General features: G+C 48.0%; 5 protein-coding genes across 5 annotated transcripts; 3 read left to right on the plus strand and 2 right to left on the minus strand.

The window, feature by feature from the left end:
• Positions 1-1506: 1506 nt before the first annotated feature.
• Positions 1507-2167, minus strand: HD556DRAFT_1200676 (uncharacterized protein; the record flags this gene model as incomplete). Its single annotated transcript, XM_041296380.1, has 2 exons — positions 1507-1716; positions 1811-2167. Coding segments are annotated over 2 exons (567 nt in total), but the record flags the coding sequence as incomplete, so codon positions are not given.
• A 2348-nt stretch (positions 2168-4515) lies between these two features.
• HD556DRAFT_1230208 (uncharacterized protein) lies at positions 4516-4911 on the plus strand (the record flags this gene model as incomplete). Its single annotated transcript, XM_041297329.1, has 1 exon — positions 4516-4911. A coding segment is annotated over one exon (396 nt), but the record flags the coding sequence as incomplete, so codon positions are not given.
• A 520-nt stretch (positions 4912-5431) lies between these two features.
• HD556DRAFT_1305212 (uncharacterized protein) lies at positions 5432-6284 on the minus strand (the record flags this gene model as incomplete). Its single annotated transcript, XM_041299755.1, has 3 exons — positions 5432-5602; positions 5651-5743; positions 5793-6284. 3 exons carry the CDS (start codon positions 6282-6284, stop codon positions 5432-5434), a joined length of 756 nt encoding a protein of 251 aa, XP_041164456.1.
• A 416-nt stretch (positions 6285-6700) lies between these two features.
• HD556DRAFT_1230698 (uncharacterized protein) lies at positions 6701-7789 on the plus strand (the record flags this gene model as incomplete). Its single annotated transcript, XM_041297367.1, has 3 exons — positions 6701-7069; positions 7115-7434; positions 7486-7789. 3 exons carry the CDS (start codon positions 6701-6703, stop codon positions 7787-7789), a joined length of 993 nt encoding a protein of 330 aa, XP_041164457.1.
• A 3527-nt stretch (positions 7790-11316) lies between these two features.
• HD556DRAFT_1213944 (uncharacterized protein) lies at positions 11317-12539 on the plus strand (the record flags this gene model as incomplete). Its single annotated transcript, XM_041296633.1, has 2 exons — positions 11317-11635; positions 12016-12539. Coding segments are annotated over 2 exons (843 nt in total), but the record flags the coding sequence as incomplete, so codon positions are not given.
• Between the last annotated feature and the right edge of the window lie 41 nt (positions 12540-12580).

Here is a 12580-nt window from a genome sequence, read left to right on the forward strand (position 1 = left end):
GATTCAGGCAGGAAAAGACAGCTCCGTTGAAATGAGGGTTTGACGCGACAAGGGGAAACCATGGGCGTGTCTTGTAAGCCCATTGCGTGGTCAGCGCATCTTTGATATTGTCAGAGGAAGAATCGGACTCGAGGTTGGGATTCCAGGGCCGAGGAATAGGAGGGATCGTGGCAGGAAGCGACGACGCATTGAAGGATGTGAAAGTTTGGTTTTCGTGCACGAATACACGGAGCTTGGGAGTCTCCATGGGCGGCATAGTGCTTTGCGACTGAGGAGTGGGTGATGGAAGAAAACGTGCGACAGTACAAACCGTTGCACGCGACAGACCAAGAACAAGAGCGAGAGAACACGGCAGGCAACAGTACAGACGGTTGCACGCGATAGGCAGAGAACAAGATCAAGAGAACGTGACAAGCAAGTTAAGATCAAGAGAACGTGACAAGCAAGTTGTGGACCCGTTGGGCGCAGCTGAACAATAACAAGAGCCTGCGGGGTTTAAATTCGAGGGCGCCGATATCGGGATATGCTGAGGTAGTCGCATGGAACACGCCCACGCCTAGCAGTACAAACCGCTAGGCGATGGAGGTTATGAGTCGAAGAGAAGACTCAGCAGTACAGACTGCTGAGCCCTAAATATAGATCGTTTTGGAGTTATACTTTCAAAGGTTGAGACTTTGAGTTGGGGTTGAGTTTTTTTGCACGTGACTTTGTTTACAGATGTTTGTACTTTTTGACGAATTGATTCAAAGTCTTTCTTACCTATTCGATTCTATTCTTGTATACATACTAAATCTATACTTCAACCTCTACCTGACGCAACGGTCTGTACTGTTGCGTTTATCCCCTGCTCCCCCCCTCCTCCGACACGACGGTCTGTACTGTCGTGTCTGCTGGACTTCGACTGGTGGATATGACGGTCCATGCTATCGTCGCATCTGGCCCCTTATCCTCTCCTCCGACACGACAGTCTGTACTGTCGTGTCTGCTGGACTTCAGCTGGTGGATACGACGGTCCTGTCGTCGCCGTCAAGCTCCTCATTCCCTCGATGCCTGGAGTGCATTGGAAAGGCCGGATGATGAAAAAGGCGCACTGAAAGGGGTGCTGATGGTAGAACGTCCTCGTCCCAGAGTCCTGACACGGCAGTATGTACCGCCGTGTGTCGATCCCTAGCACCAATTCGAGGGATGAGTTCGGGACACAGACTGGTATGTACTCACTTTAATTCCATCGCTATCCTGACTTTAATTTCCTCGTACAGCGCTGTCGTCTACCCAAAATTACATGTTCTTTTGCCTGCAGTACATTGTTCAACACTACACAACCGCGACTCTCACCCATTTAAATGTTTCATCTGAGATTGATAACCTCTCAACTTCACGCTTTGTCAAACCTGCAAGCCAATCCTCGTTGTACAATGCTTTAGGTAATCCATCGACTTGCGTTCTGGATGTCGTTGGATTCCCAGCCGAGCGTATCCGTTTCATCGGCTTTGAACCTTGGGGGGGAAAAATATCGACATCCACGATTCTTTGTTGATCGATAATATCCAATTCCCGTTCGATCGCTCGGCGCCAAGTCATGTTCTTGACACGAAGAACTGTTTTGATATCGTTTTCGATGTCACTCTCCTCCGAACTCATGCCGCCTTCTCCTAACGTCCCGACTAGTTGTTGAAGCCACTTCCAAGCTGGGAGGTCTTCCTCGTTTTCGTCGGCCTTGTACCCAACGAGATGGTTAAGAACTGTAACTCTGCGAAGATATTTCTGAGAAGGCATCAGCAACAGAATAATATGGAGCGCTTGAACATACATTTTTCCGACGCGTTGTCTGACGAGTCGCTTTCAATGTCCCATCCTTCTTCGTTATCAGCCTCTGTTCCACTTCTGCAGGAGTCTCCAATCCACCCTTCGCTGTAACCTTGGGTTGTGCAGCTGTCCAGACTGTACGCAGGCGCTTGTAGCGGTGTTGAAGAACCTCCCTAAAATACGCCTCTGACCTTCGGAACGGCCAGCTCTCTTCCGCACCCCTTCTCTGCAATTCTGCAAGGAGCAAGCCAATGACTTTATCGTTCCAGGGGCTTTTGAGGCCACATGTAAGATCAAAGGCGAGATCTTGGCAATTGGGACCTGGGCCGTCTTCATATTCGTATGCGTAGACATCCTCACGACTAGCCGCCTGATGAAGTATGAAATCGGCGTCTTGAGAAATGTTGAAAACGTCCTTGAAGAGACGCCGCACTTCTCCCTATACATCACTGTAAGTCACAGCATCCCATACCATATTTTGGCTTACCAAAAGGAAGTCTCTTTCGTAGTTTTTCTCGGCCGCCTTCTCTTGCTGGAGTTCTTTTTCCTCCGTCTTTCTTCTCCGGGGACTGTGCTTTTTGGTGACTGGAAATTCTTTGTCGATTAGAACACGTCTCAGCGCGGCTTCTACACCTCTCGCAATCGCATCTTCCATCGCTGTAGCAGGATGTGTATCGTGTTGTAGATGTGGTGGTGCGTCTTGTTCGGACGACTGTTCTCGAGGTATTTCCTCTTCGTCCACCTATCACTGTGTAGGTTTAAATCGCAGTCAACAGCACCGGACACTTACCTCCGATACTACCGATACAAGGCGAACTCTATGCGACATTCCCCGAGTTTTCTTAATTCTCTTAATTGCATCATAGCATAAGGTACCTGATCGTGGTTTTGCATACGGAGATGATGGTTGTCCCGCATCTCCTGGCATAGTGGGGTTGTTCATATCTATATCCTCATTCTGAGGCCCGCGACGCCTGGAAAATCTCCGTTCCATCTTGGCCACCTCGCTCTCTTTTTCTGCCTGGTGAGTATTTCAGTATATTTTCATTTGTATACGAAACATGTTCTCGCCTTCAACTTGAGCATTTCTTGCTGTAACCTTCGATCCATCTCAGCGAGTATCGTATTCTCGCGCTCTCGCAACTGTTTATTGTTAACAAACTGTTTTTCTGTCGTATTATCCATCTCACCTCTTCGTTTGTCTGTCTCTTCAACTCTTGCTCACGTCGGGCCAGGTTTTCACGCAGCTCTGCTTCTTGCTGTATCCGTGCTTGCACCAAGTGATCGCGAGCGTCCTGCTGGATTTTGTGCATAACGGCGTTTATTGCTTCCTGATTAGCCTGGCCGAGTCCCTCCCGAGTTTCTTTGATATGTTCTTCAAGTAGGTGCTGCTGGACGCGTGTCCTCTGTCATGCTCATGAGCGTACGTCTAGTGGTCACACGCTGCAGCAGGAATTACCTCAATTTCCTCCTGGGCCTCTGCTAGTTGCTCTTGCCGCTCTCTCAGGGTTGTTTCCCATTGACGTTTCATCTCGTTCATGTTTTGCTCATGTTCAGCCTTTTGATTTTCCACTTGCTACAGCGGCCACGTCAGATATTAAAAAATCTCCAGTGAGATACTACGGACCGTTTGCATATTGTGGATCAGTTCCCCCTGACTGTACACAGTTTGGCGTAGTGTCTCTGAGTAGTCGACTTCTTTGATGCGACGCTTGTCAGGTAGTACCTGATAAAATGAAATCTAACATTAACCTTGAATCATATTACCTAGACATACCGAATGGGCGGCTCGCTTTTCCCTCTTGTCGGGCAGAGCTGTCCTTGTCTGGCTTGCGACATCGTCCAAGTCCATCCGGGAGGTCCCTCTCTTGTGCAACTGAGTTGTCCAAGTTGATGACTGGCCTGTGACATCATTCAAAGGCTCTTCGAAGTCCATCCGGGAGGCCTCTTCCGATACCTGGAACAGATACTGAGCCCGGCATGATTCTCGCTCGCTCAATGAATATGGACATACTCTGTATTGTGCTGTATCAAGCTGGGATGTCCGACTCTCAGCACCTTCCATATCATCGTCTTCGAACAAGCCTATGTCACTGGCTGTTTGTATGTTCTCTTGCTCGTTGTGAACATAGTGCTGTGTTTCTGACATGGTAATGGGAGTCGGCGTCGTGAATGTTTGACTTTTGGGCTCGGCATGGATCCTACTTATGTACGTCCACCATTATTGTATTTAGACTTTATTATTCTAACTTTTCGGTCACTAGTGATTCACGATTCACCCTGACGACGTTCTATTATCATTTTTCAGGGCCTCGAGCGTTGTCATTTTGGGTGTGTCATAAATGCAAAATGAAAAACACAAAAAGCCTAGGCATGCAAGATGTTTACGAAACCATAATTATTGTTCTGATCCCCGCATTCTGCGGAACAAATAAAGACAATAGATATGGTGATCGGTTCATCAATTCAACTCTTCGGGATGCTCTGCGCTCTGGGCGAGATACATTCAGTTCAAGGTAAGTACTAAAAAACTACTATAAGATCGCCCACTTTCATCGCCCACTTTCATCGCCCACTTTCAAGCCACTCCTTGTTCTAAGCGCTGGTCGCCTATCTAATTTTCATTTGTCATTCCTGTGCAATGGTCAATACTCGCGTTTATGTCTTCCCCACGTCATCCGTAAGCTGCTATCATCTCGCTTCTCTTGATTTATACTGACCGCTATACAGACTGCTGAACTTCATTTGCGGTGTAGGCTGTATTCTTCATCCTGGAGTAAACCTCGTCAGGTCACCGTGTTGACACGATGCTCTGATCGCTCGCGCAGGGCGAAACACTTTCCCGTTCCCGAGAGCCTCATGGATTGTGCAACCGTGCAGCCTTATGTTCATAACTGTGGTGTCACCCTGCATGAAGGAAGACACACTTATCAGTTTTGTGTTTTCTTCAAGCGGCACCGCCATCTGAGAACCAATCAGCTTCTCAGCACTGACCACATATTCCGAGGTGATGCAGTCGTTATGAGGATTGGTTCCAGCGCCGGCCATGTTGTGAACATGCGAAGCAGGGACAATTCACTCGCAGACTTCATCATGGATCGGTAAGCATCATCACTGGACAGTCATTACAGTCCTCGTTGACCAAGAATCCATCAGTTTTATACGAACCATTAAACATCATCGTCAAGCAAAGCTCCCATGTACTCTCATCGTCGTGAAGCCCTTGAGCACTCGGGTAAACCACCGGCTGACTTCCAGGATCATCAGCGGCGGCGAGGTAGTTTGATGCAGAGTAATATATAGAATGATTTGTATGTAATACACTATGAAGTTTGCCTTGATGGCGCCGTTCTTGCCACAAGCATCGTGAGCGCTAGTACACAGGAATAAGCTTCATTATCAGGTGAGACTTCATCGGAAAATTTAAACGAGTCACAGATGTTGAATATGTGCGTTATCTCACGTTTGGTAGGGGTCAAGTCCTCCAGGGCCATTCGGTAAGGAACTTCGTGTATAAAAGGTTAACCATTTTACCATCGCGCGTTTCGGAGCAACGATCCCTAGTAATTCAACTAAAAACGATACATGGTGGTATAGTATGAACCAAGTTTACTGTAGATCAATATCATCTCGCTTTCGATGGATCTTTCTTGGTCTTGCTCTTGGACTTGCCCACAGCCATCATTGCCTGTGTCTGCCTAGCACGACCTGATGTATATTTCAAACGCATCATGATCATATCATTCAGCGGCCAAAAGTCCCTGTAGTTTTCTAAGTCCGGGAAAGCATCGACAGCCTGACAAATAATAAATCGGTGGACAACTGCCATCTGTGGTTTACTTACTTTGTCGCGCACAACTTTCAGGAGCGCATGGTTTTGGGAAGAAGCGCACTTGGTCGTATTGAGATGTTCTTCAATGAGGTGGTGCATAGATTTCTTATGTTCATGAGCAAATAGCACGTTGTGGTGAGAGCACATCACTCACCTTGAATTTAGCATATGCCTTTGGGTTCCAGTCTAAAGCCTCGTTAAGTGTGTATCCTCCACGCCCCGGACGACCAGGTTCACCAGGGGGCTTTGGTATCTTCGATTCATCCGAGAGACTCTCAGTTGAAGTTGAGGAGCCACTTTCCGACATTGAATCTAATGAACTCGAATAATCTGAGAGCATGGGCGTCCGAGAACTGGAACGCTCGAACGAAACTCTCTTCGAGTATGGCGAGGAAGAGGAATCATTCTGGGATGGCCGTGCTGCAAGCTTGAACTCAGGCGCCGGCGTGTGCTCGCGGTGCTTAATATGCTGAGGAGGATCGACAGTACTGATTCTGGAAGGAAGAATCTCGTCGGAAACGAGCATAGTTGAGCGGTGAGCACTGTCAAATAGTTCAAGCTGGTCCGTGAGCATAGGAGGGAAGGGAGGTGGAGCGCCAGGCTCTTGATCATAAAAAGGAGAGACAGCGTTGGTTTTGTTGGGCATGATGTTGTACGACGATGTGAGTGGGACGGCGATGTGAGTGGGACAAGGGCGGGCGATCAAGATATTGGGTATGAACTGTAATGATTTATGACCGAGATTTATGACCTAATGACACCATTCAATGTAACCTACTATATAGAGATTAAACACAATAAGACAGTCAACAAAAGAAGTGGCTTACAAGGGTCGAATACATAAGTCCTAAATATAATAGAAATCTTACGTGAGGTCAAATGAATTGAAATGCGCTCACAAAAAGATGGATACAGAAACCGGGAACCAACAAGGATGGATACAAAAACCGGGAATCAACAATTGGCTAGGAAATTGTCATGGAATCAACAAAAAAAGTTCCCGGTATAAGTAGGCTGTGAGCAGGTGAACTGGTGACTACAACCAATCAGATTGTGCACGCAATGTTTTCTTTTATCTCGTCACTCTTCACAAAATCAAAGCGACACTTCCAACATCAAACGCGCATTTCCACCTACGGCGGGTCCATTCACGCCCTCGCAATATCTAACGATGGTCAGGCTCTTGCATGCGGAGGTAACTTGACACACATTTTGCTATGTGAGGGTGCTGACAGACAAGCAGGGACCGAGGGCGTTAAAGTCTGGGATATCAAATCTCGGAAAGAACTTACATGCTCGACTCATCACCATGAGTCCCGGGGCACGGTCAGCTGCGCTGTCTGGGTCACAACAAGACTGGGTATGGCAGAAATCCTTTGTTATGGAACTGGGCTGGGCTACATTGTGTTTTTACGTCGTAGCCATATAGATGTAAGAGCGTCCCTCATCGTTGAACCTTCGGCTAATATCCAACAGATGCAGTTTCAAGAGACTTGTGCTAGGAGGCTTGGATCAGGCTTCGAAATAACTTGCATGGTATGGGATTCGACATCCTCCGAAACGACTACGCGGATTGCAGTAGGAACGAGGGACAAAATAGTTCAAGTCCTCGTTCTCAACACAAACTCACAGCTGCAGGCCGTGTTTTCAGTGCGACTCGACAACACGGTGCCAAAGTCTGTAGCATTTGCAGACAACGGATGTGTCTATGTCTTCGGACTGTACGACGGGAACTTCATCAAGCTGAGAGGTGATGACGGCGCAGTGGTAAAGGAACACAGCTGCCAATCGGTTATGTAAGAGTGTATGACACGTCATCGACAGATGTATTACTGACCGTCTTTCAGCGGACACGCAGCAGTGAACCAGAAGAGGGGTGTGTTCGTAGTGGACAATGCTACCAACGGTTTTACTTTGTATCGACTTGAAGGTGACGAGGAACCTATTCGAACATTCGTGACTGCTGCTTCGAGTGTGTCTGTCCCCAAGCAGGTGGCATTCGGGGCAGAAGGAAGAATGATCATCGGGGGGAGTGACCATGGATCAGTGTATGCATTCGAGAGGAAATCAGGGAAGTTGTTCGAAACTCTGTGCCACTCGAATACAGGCTTGGTGCAGACAATCACAGTAGGTGTCAGATTCAAAGGGTAGGATGGATACTGATTATTTTCCCAAGACGCGTGATCTTAACGGACGCTGTACAGTCGCCAGTGCTTCACCAGCGCTAGGCCATGGAAAGGCCATAATCAACTTATGGGTCTATAACTATGGCACAGTAAAGGGACCTCTCACCTCTGAAGAATCCTGGCCTATGTCGTGCGTGGTTACATTCGTGTTCAAAATCTTGGTCCATTTTGGGGCCTTGGCGGTTATCATCTGCTTTTTAATAACAAACTACTTCGTAAGTCGAGCAGTAGCTGAGCAGCAGTCAACAAATTCATACCTTCACAGGACACAGTGGTAACGTGGTCAGGAGGCCTCGCCCAACACATGACAACGATGCGAGTGTTCACCTTTTCGGATAAAAATTTCCGAGGTCCTAAGGTATTCAATGAAGTACCAGAAGCCCATCAGCAAGTGGTCGAACAGAGCAGCATATTGACCTTACACGAACTGGCAGGAAAACTCATCGAAGTCATTCGAGAGGCGAACAAAGATTTAGATGTCGGTGAGGATATTCATGATATGGTACGACACGAGGAGATTTCCGCAGAAGCCAAAAGAGTATTTTTTGATGCGGTGAAGGAGAAACCGGTATCTGGAGCTTGGATGCGACACGATGATTCGGGAAAAGAAGTCCTCTACTTGTGATGTAGAAATGTTGTAGTATACCATATTAACGTCGTCTCGTGTTGGTTGTAAACCCCTCCACGTTACACGTGGAGGGATGGCCGAAGATCAGAGAGAATCACCTGACAGGTGAAATAGCATGGGATGGGCAGCATAATCCCCGAGATAACAGGACGAGTGGATGACCGAAGACCAGAGAAATTTGCCGGATGGGCAAAATGGCATGGGGTGGGCGACGTAATCTGTGAGATAACAGGACGAGTGGATGACCGAAGATGACCGAATAAATCGCCTGAAGGGCGAAATGGCATGAGGTGGGCGACGAAATCTGCGAGACAATGGGGTGAAGGGGGTGACCGAATATCAGAAAGAATCGCCTGAAGGGCGAAATGGCATGTGTGACAGGCCAAGAGCAATAGCAAGAGAACATGACAGCGAGCAACAGTACAGACTGTTGCACGCGACAGGCAGGCATGGGGTGGGCGTGTTGCGCGCGACAGGCCAAGAGCAATAGCAAGAGAACCGACGACGAGCAACAGTACAGACCGTTGCACGCGACAGGCAGAGAACCTTAAGATCGAGAGAAAACATGATAAGCAGCAAGTACAGACAGGCCAGGCCTAGGGTTGCCTTGCACGTGACTTTATTTGCAGTTGTTTGTACTTTTTGACGAATTGATTCAAAGTCTTTCTTACCTATTCGATTCTATTCTTGTATACATCTATTCTTGTATACATACTAAATCTATACTTCAACCTCTACCTGACGCAACGGTCTGTACTGTTGCATCCATCCATCCCCTCCTCCTCCTCCTCCTCCGACGATGCGACGGTCTGTACTGTCGTGTCTGCTGGACTTCGACTACTTCATCGTCCTGGATCCTCGTCGTATGGCACTCCGACTTCAATCGATCCCATGTAGGTAAGTACCTTGTACTTTGTCGCTACCATTTCTTATTCGTATAAGATCGCTTGTTCTCTGTTGTTCGTACTCTTGATCTTTATCGTAAGTCACTTTACTTTCCCCTTGTTTTTTTTCAATTTAAATGGTCACCTCAGGCTCTTTGCACTCTGCCTACTCGCAACACGATCTATAGACGACGACGGTACATACTGTCGTCGCCGACTCTGCACTACTCGCAACACAATCCATAGACGACGACGGTACATACTGTCATCGCCGTCAAGCTCGTTGTTTGCTCGATGCCCGCATCCCGTGCAGCGCTCACGCGGTGCATATGTGAGGAGTGCACTAGAAAGGGGGGATACGACGAGAAAGGCGCACCAAGAGGGGTGCTGATAGCAGAACGTTCAATGTCGGCTCATGTCCAGCGTGTAAAGGCAGAAAGCGCTGCATTTACCAACGCTGGTGAATCTACCGTCTCCTCTATTACCGACGATATCAGACATTTGTCCCTTGCCACAGATAATCCCCAGTCGTCCCCATCATTTACATCTGCAATGAAAAATCATCTGGATCGCCCAGTATCATGCAACCTTCCTGCAGTTCCTGTTTTCTGCCCTGTCAGATGGCCTCGAGCGGTTGCAGTTGTCAGATTGCACGTCAGCCCCGCTAACGGAAAAGGCTGACAGAGAGACTGTATCAAAGCCGAAGCCCGATCGGCGCACAGTGAAAGCGTTGCTTATCCTTGATAATATCGACTCCCGTATTCAGCGGTGCTTTCGCTTATCGTTGCATCCTTGTAACCTTGATGATCTTGGTCGCGAGCTATCTTTGCTTCGCACAGCTATGGAGAACGTCAATGGAGGGGCAGATGTTATAATTGCATGAAAGAAGTCACTCAAAATACAGATGGATGATTTGGCTACCCAGTTCGGCAGCTACCAGGACGTGCTGCAAGTGCCCATCGAGATTAATACTGGTAAGTCATGAGTATGTCAACTCAACTACGGTTCCTTGCTTATCTTTTAATAGATACTCTGCAGCAAGCTCCAGTTGATCGCTCAGACGAGATCAGCCAAGTCGTCTTATTCCTTTGCGTGGCATGCAGAGTTGTCATGGGGCTCAGCAGACGCAGCTGTGATTTCATCATAAAGATAATTTCCATCATATTGTTCCTCTCGTTTCGGAGGTCGGACGGCAGTCTTAGCTCCTCACATGAAAATATCCTCAAGCAAATTCCTCTGACCTCGGAAGGCGCAGAGACGAAATTTCATCTCACTGGCAAAACCATCGCATACGCCGTCTGCAGTTGTCATTGCACCTATCCTCCGACATATGCACCAGGCTCTAGGATCGCAATATACCCCCAACATTGCACGCATTGTCCTGCGCCCGGGATTGAATGCGGCGAGGCTTTACTTGTTGGCGTTGAAGGAGAGCTCCGTCCGAGGAAGGTTTTCATATATCACGACTTCAAAGACTATCTTTCTGGTCTTCTCTCTCGGAGAGATGTGGAAGCCGTGATGGATGAAGCTTGTGACGATTTCATGGACTCCATTAACTCCCCTCTTCCGTCCTTCGTCAAGAATCCATTTGAAGCCCAATTCCTCCGTCAGTTTGGCGGCCCGAAGCCTGAGACACTTTTTATCGATCGAGGAGAGGAAGGACGCTATGCCTTTGCCTTTCATGTAGATTTCTTCAATCCTGAAGGGATGAATGTGCGGGGACCTAGTACGTCTTGCGGGATCATCTCCATGGCGTGCTTGAACCTGCCTTTGGATATGAGATATAAGCCGGAGAATATGTATCTTGCAGGTATCATTCCAGGTCCGAAGCAGCCGTCTCTCGAGAACCTCAACCATTACATCCGACCGCTCATCGATGATTTGGTAGACGCATGGGAGCGCGGCATCAAGTTTTCAAAAACTGCGTGTTACCCTACCGGTCGGCTAACTCGTAGTGCTGTTGCCCTCGTTGTTTGCGACCTTCCTGCTGCTCGTCATCTCTCTTCTCTGGCTGGAGTCAGTAGTCATTTCTACTGCAGTGTATGCAAATGCTACCACAAGTCTACTTATGGAAGGGTGGACTACGAGAATTGGGAACCCCGCGATAGAAACGAACTTCGGCAATACGCAGAGCAGTGGCGAGACGCTGCCACGTCCTCTGACCATGAAAAAATATTTAAGGCGCATGGTGTGCGTTATTCCGAACTTTGGCGTCTATCATACTGGGACCCTTCACGACAACTTATCATCGATCCAATGCACTGTTTATTAGAAGGTCTAGTCCCATATCACACTCGTAGTCTCCTCGGTTTGACTTCACAGTCAAATACATCCACTTCGGCCCCACCAGCATTTCCGCTTGACTTTGGTGAAGTACCTCCCGGGACAATGTCATCCAAGGAAATGACGCAAACATCTACGATTCATGCCCTCCTTGTTTCTCAGATCGACGGGCAGCTGGATGAATGTTTTGACACGTTGAAAAAATCTCTGCTGTCCAAGAACGTGGGTGTGTTGAAGTTTGTCTGCAATACCTTGGGTTGTACGCCACAGAAAGCTGGTAGAACACTTAAAGTCGATTATGTTAAGGCTCTTCTCGAGTGGGTAAGCTCTTCGTTCACCATGTCCATTGTCCTGAGTTTCTAAATGTTTCTATACAGCGTCGCGAACAGCCTTTAGCTGCCCCTAAAGAAGAACATCAATTTGGCACGGCAAAAGTACTCAAACACATTCGCAATGTCATCCGAGATACATCCGTCCCTACTTGGTTGGGTTCAGTTCCAAGTAATTTTGGCGAGGCATCTGCTGGGACACTCAAGGCTGATGAGTGGCGAACACTTATTATGGTCTACCTTCCCATTTCCCTTGTGAGCTTGTGGGGAGCCGGTACTTCGCACTCTTCTCCTGAACTTGCTGCCCGCCTTAGAACTGTTCTTGATCATACGATGGAACTGGTCTGTGCAGTTTATGTTGCATGTGCGCGAACGATGACTGCAAGAAGGGCACAAGCCTATCGTTCATACATTGTTGGTTACGTCGGAAAGTTGAAAGACATACATCCTACCTCCTCTCCGCGTCCGAACCACCATGCAGCCTTCCATATATACGACTTCCTACTCCTATTCGGTCCCGCCCACTCGTGGTGGTGTTTTCCTTTCGAGCGCCTGATTGGAACACTTCAACGGCTTCCTGTAAATCACAAATTTGGTAGGTCACTATGAAAATATGGAACGAGCAAGTAAAC

This window comes from Suillus plorans (assembly GCF_016647745.1).
Source record: "Suillus plorans strain S12 chromosome Unknown HD556scaffold_9, whole genome shotgun sequence".
In the NCBI taxonomy this organism is placed as follows: domain Eukaryota; kingdom Fungi; phylum Basidiomycota; class Agaricomycetes; order Boletales; family Suillaceae; genus Suillus; species Suillus plorans.